Below are 15578 nucleotides of genomic sequence, written 5' to 3' on the forward strand. Positions count from 1 at the left end.
AGACCTGTTCCTCTGGTTATTTGGGGTGCTGCTTCAGAAAATTGCATTGGATAGACCACATCAGCTCTAGATTATTAAATATGGTTTTCCATGGGCGAGTAGATGGCGACTACTGGGTGGCATATGTTCTGTATCAGAAACTAGAGCTGATGTGATCTATCCAATGTTATTTTCTGAATCAGTACCCCAAATAACCAAATCGAATCTAAAGTTGACCAAAAACTGATTCGTAACCCATTTGGTACTAATGTTGGAGAGTGGTCCCTGGTCAAAATGGTCCCTGGTGAAAAAAAAAGGTTGGGAGCCACTGCTTTAAGGTATTAAGCAAACCACAAACTGTGGAGCCATAACAAATAAAGAGGTGTCAAAGTGATGTATCTGTGCAATGTTTACACATTTTAGAAATAAATTGGCACATTCAATGTCTCTGCTGAGCAGAAGCATCATTAATTCTAAACACATAAAGTTAACAAATAACTTTCAAAGATGCGATTATACTCAATCCCCCAGTTTATACACCAGCATGCTTTTTCCCCTCCCAACAACAAATGCCAGGCCTGGAATTTGATAAATCCCTGGCTCCTAGCTGTCTAGATACCAAACCATTATATGCTGGCTGCTAGAATTTGAATGTTTCCTCAAATGTGTATTGGGAAGATTCCCAATCATTTGATACTAGCTCTTTAAAAATGAACTTCCCAGTCTGAAGGGTTTGCATAGAAAATTAGTTTTTCAGTAGATCAAATAGCACTCAAGATACAAGGCTAGAAACATCTTCCCTGTGGGCTGCATGTTGTTGTGAAGAATTTAGACATTATTGTTCTTAGCAAAATGCCATTCTCCCCAACACCACCCCAAGCCATACCAGAGTGAAATACACAGAAGATCCTTTCATAAAGCTGTCATGGATGTTTAAAAGATAAAGGCCATAACATGAAACAGAAGTCCTCCATTTCACTCTGTGTTTTAAAAAGGATTTCCAAGGGAAGATGATTCTGAAGTATTATTCTTTGTATAGTTTATGAGTATTTTCACATTGCTTTAAAATTGATTGGAAGGAGTGTAAGGTTTCTGGCATTTGTGTCCCAGCTTTGAAGGCTTTAGTCCCCCGTTCCCCCAAGTTGAACCTTTCATATCCTATTATAAAGAGAGGGGAAGCAGCTTTCCCTCTATACCAGATCCATCCTCTTCAAAAATTATGTTTATACAATCTGTGGTGAAGAAACTCATCTAGGTTTTAGCCGCAACACCCTGCAGAAAGAATGGGGTTAATTCCGATAACAAAGCCGCAATCACATCTGTAGAACTCCTTAGACATCTTTACTGTCTATAAGAAGTAAATTTTTATTTGTTTAAGATTTGCATATGAACATCAAATAAAGTTATCTTGCTATTACGGTGAAATGATTCTCCTTTATTTAACTAGGGAATGTTTGAATGACAGATCTTTTAAACCAGGTTGCCAGCATTTCTACTATCTCTGCTCCTTTGCTTTTAACCAACAGAAAAAGTGTTGCAAACAAAGCTTTTGCTTTAGAGCTACATTAGAAAAAGCTTCAGCTTCTTCATTCCTGTGTGACAAGATACTTTTCAAGGAGCACAGCTGCGAAACATGTGTTTATTTGCTGTCCTGAGCTTTAACTCCTGTGCATGCATGTCTGACTATACCCAAATTCAGGGTTGAACTTGCAATCACTCACTCAATAGAGGAACAACACTGGGTGCTGTTTCTTCTTTAAAAATAAATAATTAACTGGAACTAGGCACTGAGTTGTACCAACACAGACACTGAAGCAAAAAATTTTTTTTCCACAGAGTGCAGTTCTTGTTTATTAAACATATACGAATCCATGAGTTGTCAAGTTGCCTGTTGATTTATGGCAACCCTCTGGATTTCTTAGACAAGTAATACTCAGAGGTAGTTTTGCCAGTTCCTTTCTCTGAAGTACAGCCCCACAACCTTTGGTATACCCTGATAGTCCCCTTCCAAGAATTTGCTCAATCCTGTTTGGCTTCCATGATTACTAATAGACAGAATCTAGAACCTTTAGGATGTTTAGGCCCTATATCTATATCCCCAGGTGTTTTAGATATCCAAACCAGTTTACCAGCTGTTAGGATATCTGGGAGCTGAAGGCCAAAACATCTGGGGACCCACAGGTTGAGAACCACTGCCCTATATGAATCCATTCTCCAAGTTTTCTTTTAATTTTTTTCCAGAAAACATCATTACATATGGCATGACTGCAACAGAAAGGAATTCCATTCCAGACATTCTCCTACGAATTCAACAACTGTTTCTTGAAACATTTTGAGCATGTGCCCTTCACCAATGTAAGGAGGAAAAAAATAACGATCTGCTACTCTCCAGCTATTAGGGAAAATAACTCCACTTAGGCCTTGCCAACAAGACCAATGCTAGGAGACTATAGACACTGCAGTCCAAAAACTGGCAGAGGGGTGGGCATTAGGCTGCTTACTACAATTTTATTACTACTTCCCTCTCCCAGATATCTTATATTCTTCAGTTTGCAAACCATATGATTGATCTTAATTTTCTTCCAAACGGTACAGAACATTAAAATATCTTGCACATCCAGTATCTACTAACAACAGGCTTACAGCCCACCAGTTTTCAAAAAGAAGACTGTGGTACCAATATATTACATCACCATGGCTGCTTAAAGAGACTCGCATAAGTGGGATTTTGCTCTGCCAATCAAACCCGAAAGACGAGCTAATGTTTGCCTTGTTCCAGTGAGACTAATCATTAGGCAGCAGCGGGTGGCAGGTATATGGAGGTGGAGGCTGATTCTCTATCAACTACCAGCGGTAGAAAGAAAATTAGAGAGACCTGTTCATGTGGCTCCAAAGCAACATTTAGGGAAGGTGTTTTCAGATTTTTAATGGCATCCCAGGGAGAAATGTAACCCCCAAGTTTCAACAGCCTGCTCAGTACATAGTCTGAAATTTGCAATCTATAAACACACTATTTCACAAGCTTTGCTCCATAGCATAGGTTGAGCTGACAACATAAACTAAGAAAGAGACAGGAATGGATGGTGCCATGATGTCATCTGGTTGTGTCTTGGCTCTGAAAGGAAACAAGCATCTTGTGAAAGATGGGAAGGTCCCTCAGTATGCATGGGAAAGGGGCAATATTAGGGGTCTTCAAAACCCCTTTAATAGGGGTTTTCAGACTAAACAGTTGCGGTTCCCACGCACACACCAAACACTGTGCACGAGGGGAAATGCTCTTGTGTGTACTAACTGAACCAAGAGACAGGGCAGGATAAAGTTGGTCAAGCAAGAGAACAGTTCTGGGCCATTAGTCTCCCTTAAGCTCAGATAAGACCCAGGTTTTGCCTCCTTTACTGTATTTATTTCTTATGTCTGCATTTATTTTCCTTTCTATTTTTATTCTCTTGGTAATTTTTTTTCAAAGAATTGTTATCCATTTTCTCTCTGCCTCTCTCTTTCTCTCTCTCTATATATATTGCCCCCGGTGGCGTAATGGGTTAAACCCTTGTGCCAGCAGGACTGCTGACCGACAGGTGGGCAGTTTGATTCCGGGGAGAGTGGGTGAGCTCCATCAGTCAGCTCCAGCTCCCCATGCAGGGACATGAAAGAAACCTCCCACAAGGATGGTAAAACATCAAACATCTGGGCATTCCCTGGGTAGCATCCTTGCAGACAGCCAATTCTCTCACACCAGAAGCAACTTCCAGTTTCTCAAGTAACTCCTGACATGAAAAAAAATCGGAATGTTATGCGCAACCATAACAATATCGATGACATTAGAGATCAAACAAACCATTTCCTACATATATTACAGAAAGTGACTTGACTGATCCCTGATGATATCTTAAATTAAGTCTAGACAAGAACACTTCCTAAGATGATCTTGACCAGACAATTAGAATGTGTGACTCTCGGAAAACTGTTTGACTGCAATTCCTGTTGATCTCCCATCACCATTTATGCTCCTACAGCCAAGGGAAACACATCAATATGGCTGGACTGAGGGACTAAGCCAACCTGCAACATCTGGAGCAGTGGGCCACCATTTGCCCATTCCTGCTGTGAGGCAAAGGATTTCTACAACAGAAGGTAATCTTCTGTGCACCCTGTCCCCATTGCCTGGTTGGACAGCTGTGACATTGACAGCTGAAATCTGTCAACATTATCTGTCCTTAAGCTTTCCACACACTTCGACTACACATCAATTACTGCTCTTTCAGGCTGTCATCAAAATGGCTAAATCTCTTTCCCTTTCACTACCACCACCTTTGAGTCCTCTCCAATTTCCCCCCAATATTAACTTTACTTGCATGGGTTTTTGGTGAGGGAGGAGAACGTCACTCCTGGAGAAAGCAGCTATTTCTTCCTCCAGTAGTACTAGTGAGGAGGCAATTTTTAAAAATAAAAACCCGGGTCCATACCCATTACAGAGTATAACTAACCACGCCAAATCCTTGTCTGTTTGGTGACCAAGCTGCATCCTTTCTGTTGAGCCACCCAGCAAGACAGCATATAAAAACAGACACGCACATAAACACACACTGGGCCTTGCATATCAACAGGTTTTCCTACATCCTTCATACACAGGCCTTGGCCATAAAGAGAGGAGAAGCCAATACTAGTGAACACCCCTAAATGGTGCTTACTCCAAGGATAACCATTAACATAGGATGCAAACTAAAAATCCCCCTATCACAAATAGACAGAGCTGGCAAGACTCCAGTTTGTTTTGCATTGCATTTGTCTGCAGGAATATTCCATATTCTTCAAGAGACTCCAGAGAAAGGCATCAAGCTCAAAAGACACCAAAAGGGGCAGGCATAAAGATTTGGAAAGAACTATGAAACCCTTTCCCCAGACATCGGTAGGGAAAAAGGCAATGTGAAAGGAGAAAGGAAGCTTGAATTAGACCCCAAAAGGTATATTTTATGTATTTTTTAAGAAACAGATATCGTGCCTGTTTATTTCCAAAGCAAATCCTGATCATGAACTGCTTTCACCTCTCTTCTACTGCCTAATTATGTGTGTTTCAGTTGTCCTTCCAAAGAAGTAAATATTGTTGTAAGCCTTCAAGCCTTTTCTAATTTAGGTGACTCTACAGAGCACCAGAAGCCTGAGAGAGTTTGACTTGCCCAAGATTACCCAGGGATTTTCCATCACCAAGCGGGGATTTGAACCCTGATTTTCAGAGTCACAGTCTGATGCTGAGAGCACTGCTTCTCAATAGCTCTCTCCAGTAAATATGCGTGGGATTATATTGCCGCCTAAATCCTTAGAACGAGCTACTTTCACTTCTCTGAACAGGAGGTAGGGAGAGTCATTTGCCCACACTGAATTTCAAGCTCTTTGGTGACCCAGAAGAGGTCATAAATAAAACCTGCCTGCAACACGACATGGTGAGTGCCCTCCATTCCACATCAACATGCCCCATAGAAATTAATGAATCGTCTAAAGGTGCCAGAACTTCACTCCCACCTCATATCCTTCCTGCCCTTCTTTTTATACTAAAACTCTGTTAATACAGCTCTCTTTGAACAGAACTTAACAGGTGTTCCACCATGGAGAACATCCCGGACCCACAAACGTGATATAAAACAAACCCAAGCAGACTTGGAAAATCTGTGATCTGACATTCAGGAGCGAAGGGATCCATGCTTCCCGTGCCCAAACAACCTCCAGAAAATAAAAAAATCTGGCTCCATTTTTAGCATGACGGCATTCCATTGCTGCTTTCAGAAAAATATGGATGTGTGTTCTTATTCTCGCAGGGAGAGGACAAGGAAAGGGGGGGGGGGGGAATCTGATCCTAAAGCCGTAATTAACTGCCCAGAATTTTATGAAAAAAATACTGGGCAAAGGTATAATTTCTATTTTAAAAAATCAACCTGGAGCATGTTGATCGAGCCACGAAGACAACACTGCTATATATAGCACTAGTACTGTGTTGTAATCTTTATATTATGTATTTTAATATCCATAGTGTAATGGTATTATATCTTATCTGGGTGTTTTAACTGTGATGTTCCTTGCCTTGAGCTGTGAGGAAATTGGGTAACTAATAAAATGTACCATTATAATTTAGAATGATTCCTAAGGTGCATCTCTACTATAGAATTAATGTAGTTTGACATCACTTTTAAATGCCTAGTTCAAACCGCATCCATCCTGCAGTGTAGTGGCAGCCCTAGTTGTACTAGAAAGGCATTTGAGGTTGGTAGTCCTGGGTCTACTGTGTCAAGAGCTTCCTCTGGCAGGTTTTCCCAGCCACCTTTTTTTTGCATCAGTTCTGCTTGGCATTTTCCTCAAATGAGGAAATGTACCTTTTCCAAAACACTGATACCACCTTTTTGTGGGTGTTTTTTCCCCACCTGTTACTGTTCCACTTGAAATCACTGCCATTTTCCCTTGGCCATTCATATTTTTAAGATCGCCCTCTTCTCCCTCCTACCTCCTAGATTTATTTGCACCAGTGTGTATTGAACTGATGTTTGCTCAAACATGCTTTCTCTTTTTCTGATTGGCCAGCAAGTCCCCCTCCTCTCCTTGTACTCCTGATTTGAAAGGGCTTTGCAAACCCCTTAAGCATCTTGAAGGGGAAATATCTCTTCCCCGGTTGAGCATCTTTCTTGGCACTGCTCTTGATGTCCTTAATCCTTGACATATTTATTAAAAAGCCAATCTCATAGACTTCAGTAGAGGACTTGCTCCCAAGTCAATCTGCATAGTGTTGCATTCCTTTCCTCCTTTGATTGCATTCTGTTTCTAGACCTCTTTGTAAATCTCTCCAGGATAAGCCTGCAGTGTGGTCTAGGGCTGCACTTACACTTGAAGTAGGGGGAAATCACACTAGGAAGAGGAACAATTGACGTGTGGAAGAGGAGGGCTTGGTGAAATTGGGGGGACGTCTCCTGTGAAAGTGGGGGGATATGATATCGCAGATGGCGAGATATGGCGTTTAACTGGAGGCTTTTGGGTGTGAAAGTGGGTAAATATCTTGCCTGGAATGGGAGAAATCTGGCCTTGAAATGGGAGAGATCACGCTAGGGACAAATGGAGTGTAAAGGGGGAGGTAATTTCATGTGTGGAAGTGGAGCAATCTTGTGTGAAAGTGGGGAGGCTATCACGAGTGGAAATGGGGAAATATTGTGCGTGGAATATGGAAAAAATCTCACATGGAAGTAGGGAAACGTCTCCCGTGAAAATGGGGGAATATCGCAAGAGAAAGTTGAAAAATATTGCGTGTGGAAAAGGGGAAGAAATCTCGCGTGGAAGTGGAAAAATCACGCATGAAAGTGGGGTAACGTCTCCTGTGAACATGGGAGAGGGGGTGATATTGTGTGTGGAAGTGAAGAAGTCTCGTGTGAAGGCGAGGAATATCTTGTGTGGAAGTGGAGGAATATTACGCGTGGAAAAGGGGAAAAATCTTGCATGGAAGTGGAAAAATCAGGCATGAAAGTGGGGTAACATCTCTCATGAACATGGGGGGTGGTTTCGCACATGGAAGTGAAGAAATCTCACGTGAAAATGGGGGGAGGCTTTCATGAGTGGAAAATATTGTGCAATAAATACAGTAGAGTCTCACTTATCCAACATAAATGGGCCGGCAGAACATTGGATAAGCGAATATGTTGGATAATAAGGAGGGATTAAGGAAAAGCCTATTACACATCAAATTAGGTTATGATTTTACAAATTAAAACACCAAAACATCATGTTTAAAAACAAATTTGACAGAAAAACTAGTTCAATACGCAGTAATGCTATATAGTAATTACTGTATTTACGAATTTAGCACCAAAATATCTCGATGTATTGAAAACATTGACTACAAAAATGTGTTGGATAATCCAGAACGTTGGATAGGCGAGTCTTGGATAAGTGAGACTCTACTGTATGGAAAAAAAATGAGTGGGAGAATATCGCCAATGGAAGAATACCGCGCGTGTTACGAGGAAAACAATCTCGCGTGGAAATGGGAAAATCTCGCGTGGAAGTGGGGAAACGGCTCCCGTGAAAGTGGGGGAATATTGCGAGTGGCAGTAGAGGAATATCGCGCGTGGTAAATGTGGAAAAAATATTGCGTGGGAGTGGAAAAAATCTCGCGTGGAAGTGGGGGATATTGGCTGTGGAAGTGGAGAGCAAACACGCGTGAGATTGGAAAAATCCTGCGTGGAAGTGGGGGGCAATATCCCGCGTGGGAAAAGAGAAATCCCGCGTGGAGGGGGCGATGGAAATGACCAAAAAACAAGTCCCAATCGTGGACCAGCGAGGAAAGCGTACAAAAGCGAGTGGCGAGAAGTGACGTCGCTGCCCAAAGAGATCCACAAACAGCGAGAGAAAAACTGGCGAATCCCATTCCAAGTGGCTTGCAAAACGCAGTCTTCTCCCAAGCAGGCCCACCAAAGGAGACCTGCCCTTGCCTTTGATGGGAGGGAGGGAGGCAGGCAAGGCAAGGCGGCAACAACTCCCCGAAGTTTGCCCCCGGCCCGCTTACCTTGCTTGGCGAGCACCAAGGCGGCGTCGTCCCTCTGCACTTGGGTGATGATGGACCGGCTTTCCATCTAACAATCCCCCGCAGACCCAGGGGATCCCAGGCTCCGGAGGAGGAGGAGGAGGAAAAGGGAGGGAGGGGGGAAAGGAAGGGGGGCACAATGCAATGGAGGAGGGTGGCCTCCGCTCCTCCTTCCAATCTACAAGCATGCAAACGGGAGTCGCTCCTCAGATCGGGTCCAACATGGAGAACCCGAGGCGGGCGAAGCGAAGCGAAGAGGGAGGAGGGGAGGGCAGAGGAGGGGGAACCCCACACTCACATCCACACGCGCGCGCCACGGAGGGAGGAAATGGGACACCGGCGGTTTCCAGGCTCCCCGGCTCCTTCTCCTCTGGGTAAACAAGCGAGGCCCCGGACCACCCTCACCCTCCTCCTCCTTCTCACAAAAACACAAACACACATATACACACACACCTTCCGATTTGCTTTTGTTATTTTGGTGACCCTCCTAAAAGCCCCACCTCTCTCCCTCCCTCCCTCCCCCTCGCTCTCTCCTTTACGCGCGCACGCTCCCTTCCTGCACACACACACACGCACACATACATATGTACAGAGAGTGGCCTTGAAACCGCTCGGGCGCCCCGATTGGCTCCGGCGCGGGAGGGCTGGGCGTGGCTAACAACTCTACTATGCGGTGTTTACCTTAACAAACATTCCAGCCGCCGGAGGGAAGAGCGGAGCGTCCCAAAGCCACGCCCCCTTTTGGGAGGGAGGGAGGGAGGGAGGGAGGGAAGGGCAGCACTCTCTCCCTCCCTCCCTCCCTCCCTCGCAGGGCGGAGGCTCTCCTCCTCCTCCTCCTCCCGAGAGGCGTCGCAGCCTGGGCTGACTTAAGAGGGCAGCCAGGCAAAATATGTGTGTGTGTTTATGTGCACATATAATGCAAACTGTCCCGTGTGTGATATATATATACAGTAGAGTCTCACTTACCCAACATAAACGGGGCGGCAGAACGTTGGATAAGCGAATACGTTGGATAACAAGGAGAGGTTAAGGAGAAGCCTATTAAACATCAAATTAGGTTATGATTTTACAAATTAAGCACCAAAACATCATGTTATACAACAAGTTTGACAGAAAAAGTAGTTCAATAAGCAGTAATGCTACGTAGGTATTACTGTATTTACGAATTTAGCACCAAAATATCACGATGTATTGAAAACATTGACTACAAAAATTCGTTGGATAATCCAGAATGTTGGATAAGTGAGACTCTACTATATATATATATATATATATATATATATATATCACATGGAAAAGTCTACATTATATGTGCCCACAAACACACATATTTACACACACGCATATATAGCCCCTGTGGCGCAGTGTGTTAAAGCGCTGAGCTGCTGAACTTGCAGACCGAAAGGTCCCAGGTTCACACCCTGGGAGCGGAGTGAGCGCCCGCTGTTAGCTCCAGCTTCTGCCAACCTAGCAGTTCGAAAACATGCCAATGTGAGTAGATCAATAGGTACCGCTCTAGCAGGAAGGTAATGACGTTCCATGCAGTCATGCCGGCCACATGACCTTGGAGGTGTCTACAGACAACGCCGGCTCTTCGGCTTAGAAATGGAGATGAGCACCAACGCCCAGTCAGACATGACTGGACTTAACGTCAGGGGAAACCTTTACCTTTACCTTATATATAGATAGATCACACAACACACATATATACACATGCATATATATATATATATATATATATATATATATATATATATCACACACGGGACAGTCTGCATTTTATGTGGACAAAAAACACACACACACACACACATATATATACACACACATATCACACACATGGGACAGTCTGCATTTTATGTGCATATGAAACACACAAACGCATATATATATCACACACAACACACATACATACACAGGGCCATAACCAGTTAAACCTTTTTTTAGCGAATTATGAAGAGTAGTTCTATCATGCAAAATAATTTAGAAATCAGCTCCATTGATAAACTTCAGTGGACACTCATGGGGATTTGGTTAACCAGTTAAAATTCATGAGTAAATCAGGAGGTTTTTTTTAAACCTAAAAATTTGGGGGGGGGGGGTTTGAACCCCTAACCCCCTACCTTGGCTACAGCCCTGTACAAACACACACATATATATATCACACACATGGGACAGTGCATTATATGTGCACAAACATATACAGTATGTGCAGAAACACACAGATATATATATCACACATGTGGGACAGTCTGCATTATATATGCACATAAACACACACACATATACACACATACGCATATATATAATACATGGGACAGCTTGCATTATATGTGCACATAAACATAGGTATATATATATATATACACACACATACATACATACACACACACACACACACACACACACACACACACATATACTGTATATATACACACAGGGGCCCCTGGTTGCACAGTGTGTTAAAGTGCTGAGCTGCTGAACTTGCGGACCAAAAGGTGCCAGGTTCAAATCCCAGGAGCGGAATGAGCGCCCGCTGTTAGCCCCAGCTCCTGCCAACCTAGCAGTTCGAAAACATGCCAATGCGCTCCATGCAGTCATACCGGCCACATGACCTGGAGATGTCTATGGACAACGCTGGCTCTTCGGCTTAGAAATGGAGATGAGCACCAACCCCCAGAGTCAATCACGACTGGACTTAATGTCAGGGGAAACCTTTACCTTTACCTATATATACACACACATATCACACGCGGGACAGTCTGAATTATATCTGCACATACACACACACACATTTATATATATCATACATCCTGATATGTGCACATACACAGACACATGCAGGATGTTCCCAAAATGAACAAACTCTTAAAGGCGAATGTATAATCCTGGGGAAATTCTGGGCAGAATTTAGTTCTTCAAAATGTGTATTTAACTTGTTGTAATAACAGAAAATTGTATATGCACACTTAACATCTTATAATTCTGGAATTGTTTTCATTCCCCCCCCCCCAAAAAAAAAATCTGGTTCTACACACCCTTGACAGGATTATTAAAATCCTGATAGTAGAGAAGTGTTGCAAGATGGCAGAAAAAAACTTTAAGGGAGGTGTTCCCTTCAGCAATGCATGTCTGTCTGAAGATACTTTCAAGAGCTGACATAATATAGCAATTGAAGGTGGCATTGTAACTCTGATTAAGTTGCCATTGTAACATTTCTTCTCCAAGATAAATGTATTTATTTAGCCCAAATGCTTAATTCTTTTTATACTCTGTATATACAACTGCTGTATCTGCGTGGTGTTGCCTGGGTTTCATTAAGGCCGGGGCTTGCCTGCTTTCTTCCTTCTCCAGCTCTGAGATGGCCTACCTCACAAAGTCTACATGGCAACACCACTCTCTTTGTGTCTCCTCCTTTCCTTCCTCCCATCCTCTCATACACATGTCACCTTTCTTTCCCAATGACATCACAGAGGGCTACTTCACCTAGCAACAGCCAATTCAGTGACATCACAGAGGGCCACTTCACCTAGTAACAGTTTTTGTGGTACAAGCAGACAGACTTATAACAACAACAACAACAACAACAACAATAATAATAATAATAATAATAATAAGTTTATTTATATCTCACCACCATCTCCCAAAAGCGACTTGGGATGGCTTACAAAGAAGCACATAATAGTGCCATACCACAAATAAATACACCAGAAATTTATATATGTATAAACATATGTATTTATATATGTGTGTTTATGTATATGTGTGTGTGTGCACAGATACTTTGATATTTAGATATTTAGATAGATAGATAGATAGATAGATAGATAGATAGATAGATAGATAGATAGATAGATAGATGTGTATGGAAGGGTTTAGCACTAATCGGTGCAGAGGCCAATATGAAACACAGTCAAAAGATTTCTTGTTGCCAGGAGTAGTGGAAATAAAGGGACCAACCAATTTCTCTCAACACTTTCTAATGAGTCTCTCTCCCCAAATAAAAAATCCCTGTAACACACAAGGCAAGAGGACTGCAAGCAGGTTATTAAATAAATTGAGAGCTCTTGTCTCTTGTCCTTTTCCTTCCCTGGCTCACATCCAGGGGAATAAAATCACAAACAACATGAGTAATGAGTGGCTCCGAACTCAATCTTCTCCCATTCAATCCAGTTAGGATAATTGGGGAACCTACCATCCACATCCCCAAAAATGTGAAAAAGTTTTCCCTACAAAAGGAGAAATGCATTTATTATTTCCACTCAACTACTTGGGATTTTGCGTTGTAGGAGAATAATCAAAGTTATTTTCTATCAGAGTCGCGTTTCTACACGCTATACACACCCAGCCCCAAACATTTCTTTAGTGATACTTCCTTGAGTTCCAACATGACCTCAGCATTTATATACGGAACTTCAAAGCATCTTAACTTTCTGCCTTCTCTTCTGCAATTTATATATAAAAATATTTCTATCCAGCCCAATATCTGAAAATCTCAGAGTGGGGTAAAAGTAAAGGTAAAGGTTTTCCCCTGAAGTTAAGTCCAGTCGTGACCGACTCTGGGGGTTGGTGCTCATCTCCATTTCTAAGCTGAAGAGCTGGCGTTGTCCGTAGACACCTCCAAGACCATGTGGCCGGAATGACTGCATGGAGTGCCATTACCTTCCCGCCGGAGTGGTACCTATTGATCTACTCACATTTACATGTTTTCGAACTGCTAGGTTGGCAGGAGCGGGGGCTAACAGCGGGCACTCATTCTGCCCCTGGAATTTGAACCTTTACACTGTACTATATCCCAGGATCTAATTCCAGATTATCTGCTTTAAACTGGATTATATGAGTATCCACTGCCAGATAACCTGGGATATGAAGATCTGGGATCAGATCCTGGAAGAGTTGGAAGTGACCATTCAATATGACATCGCTTCAGATATTTAAATATGGTAATTTTGAATTCTGATCCAGTAACTTTGGGGTATTAGTTGCCCTTTTAATTCGGGATTTGTAGTTTGGTGAGGTACCAGCACTTTTTGCCTAAGAAGACTAAAACCCTTGTAAAACTACAATTCCCTTGATTCCATAGTATGGAGCCATAAGGTTTACAGTGGTGTTCATTCTACTCATTCTACCCAAAAATCCCAGCCAGTTTCCAGCTGTTAGGAATTGTGGGAGGCTCACTCCCTCAGCTCTGAATGAAGGCAACCCCTCTCTAAAGAAATCTAGAAAACAGGGTTGGGAGGAGATGGGAAGAAAAGACATTGCACTTCAAGATCCAGTTTTAATCTTGATGGAACATTCTTGCAGTGCTCCTCTGTCCCCTGGGAAATCCAGTGAGGGTACTCTGGATAATAGATATACATTTTTACTGGCTTTCTGACAGCAGTTCAATAGAGCAATCTTCTCCTTCCTTGCCTACATTTTTGACATAATTACAATCACTGCCCAGAAATGTACAGAAGCAGCACAAGGCCAGACCTGTAAAGCAAATTTATGGCTCAGGTATGAGCATTTAGATCCCCAACATATTCAAAAGTATACAAAGAAACACCACCACAGTGGAAAGCTGGTGTCAATTCTAGCATGGACTAGAATTATCATATTGAGGACGGGGCAAAACTAGGGCACAGAGCAATGAATTCAAATTGTAGGAAAAGAGATTAAACATTATGAAGAACCTCCTGGTGATAAGAGCTGTTTGGCAGCAGGATATACTGCTTCCTCAGAGTCTGGCAGAGTGTCCTCTGGAGATTTTTCAGCAGAGGTTGAATGGCCATCTGTTGGGAGTGCTTTGATTGGGTGTTCCTGCAAGGCAAAGGGTTGGACTGGATGGGCCTTGGAGTTTCTTCCAACTCTATGAATCCAACGTTCTAACCAAAGTCTGTTTGCTGTTGAAACATGCCAGCTGTTATTTCTGCAGTTGTGAGGCCCTGCCTTGTATGACCTGGAGGAGAAAGGAGAGCAACCTGTCCTGCTGCTTTTGCACCCTTCAAGGTAAAACTACACATTCTGGGTTGTGATCTGACAACCCTCCTTGGCTGTACAACCTATTCCATCTGGCTCAGGAGGCTGCTTGCATTTAGCTTTTGGCATGCATAGCTCAAGCCCCTCTCGCCAATTACTTTGCCTCCACAATACCATTCTTTAATAACAGAAACTTTTTCTTCCGCCATCATTACCAACTGCCCACATTACTGCTTTTTGCCATCTGCTTAAAATGATACTCATACCTGGGAACACTGTTTACTACTCAAAAGAAGGAAGCTGGATCCATTCGAGTACACCTCTATTCTCTATATGCTCTATATATTCATGTATGTGTAAGTCAAACAATCAACCCCAAAAACCTGAGTCGATTTATCAAAGGGGCGCTGTGAGATTAAAAAAGAAACTATTTCCTTCTCTGAATAGGATTGCAAAATGTAAGAGAATCTAAAGGAAACATTGGCTATTTAACACTCTCCACAGTGGCTTTGCTCCTGGCATTTTTGAATGTCAAGACAGGGAAATGGTAGTGGCATGTTTAAGGAGCTCTGTGATCGAGGTGACCACCCTCCCCCCAGGACTTTGTAAAAGATAGTTCAAAAATCAAGACTTTATGTTCTATATTCCATATATTTATAGTAGAAGGTGATTGAGACTTTTTACTGGAGTTTACTGTGGATTATCCCTGCACTCTGAGGCAAGAGATAACAACTTCATGAATTGTAAAATCATGCTGCTAAAACTCCACTTTTATGAATTTCCATGCTGAGTTCTCCAGATGTTATGAACTTCGTTCTTATCAAATATTTTCAATTGTTTATATCATTCATGATTCCCCTTTATGCAATGTAACTCACTTTTATGGATTCTCCCTTATTTCCATGAAATCTATCTGTCTGCCTATATGTATTTGTACTCTTTGGGATCCCCGGAAAATATGTATTTTTCCCAGCATGGTTTATATTCCAACTATATTTTATTTTTTCATTTTATTTCATATAATTGTCAAGTCATGAAATCAAATAGGAAATATTTTGAACTCAACCTGAACCCCAGAACCTAT

At 42.4% G+C, this 15578-nt stretch overlaps 1 protein-coding gene across 2 annotated transcripts in view; it reads right to left on the reverse strand.

Moving 5' to 3' along the window:
- The window catches only part of ctdsp2 (CTD small phosphatase 2), a 72069-nt gene extending 63010 nt beyond the window's left edge, over nucleotides 1–9059 (reverse strand). The window contains exon 1 of one of the 2 annotated variants that reach the window (XM_062966427.1): nucleotides 8516–9059. In XM_062966427.1, coding sequence (XP_062822497.1) covers nucleotides 8516–8582 — 67 coding nt within the window. In that variant the 5' untranslated portion in view covers nucleotides 8583–9059. The remainder of the gene's footprint in view (nucleotides 1–8515) is intronic. The other variant, XM_062966428.1, reaches the window with a different exon arrangement.
- Nucleotides 9060–15578: the final 6519 nt, after the last annotated feature.

The sequence above is a fragment of the Anolis carolinensis genome, unplaced genomic scaffold (genome assembly GCF_035594765.1).
Source record: "Anolis carolinensis isolate JA03-04 unplaced genomic scaffold, rAnoCar3.1.pri scaffold_20, whole genome shotgun sequence".
NCBI classification, from domain to species: Eukaryota; Metazoa; Chordata; class Lepidosauria; order Squamata; family Dactyloidae; genus Anolis; species Anolis carolinensis.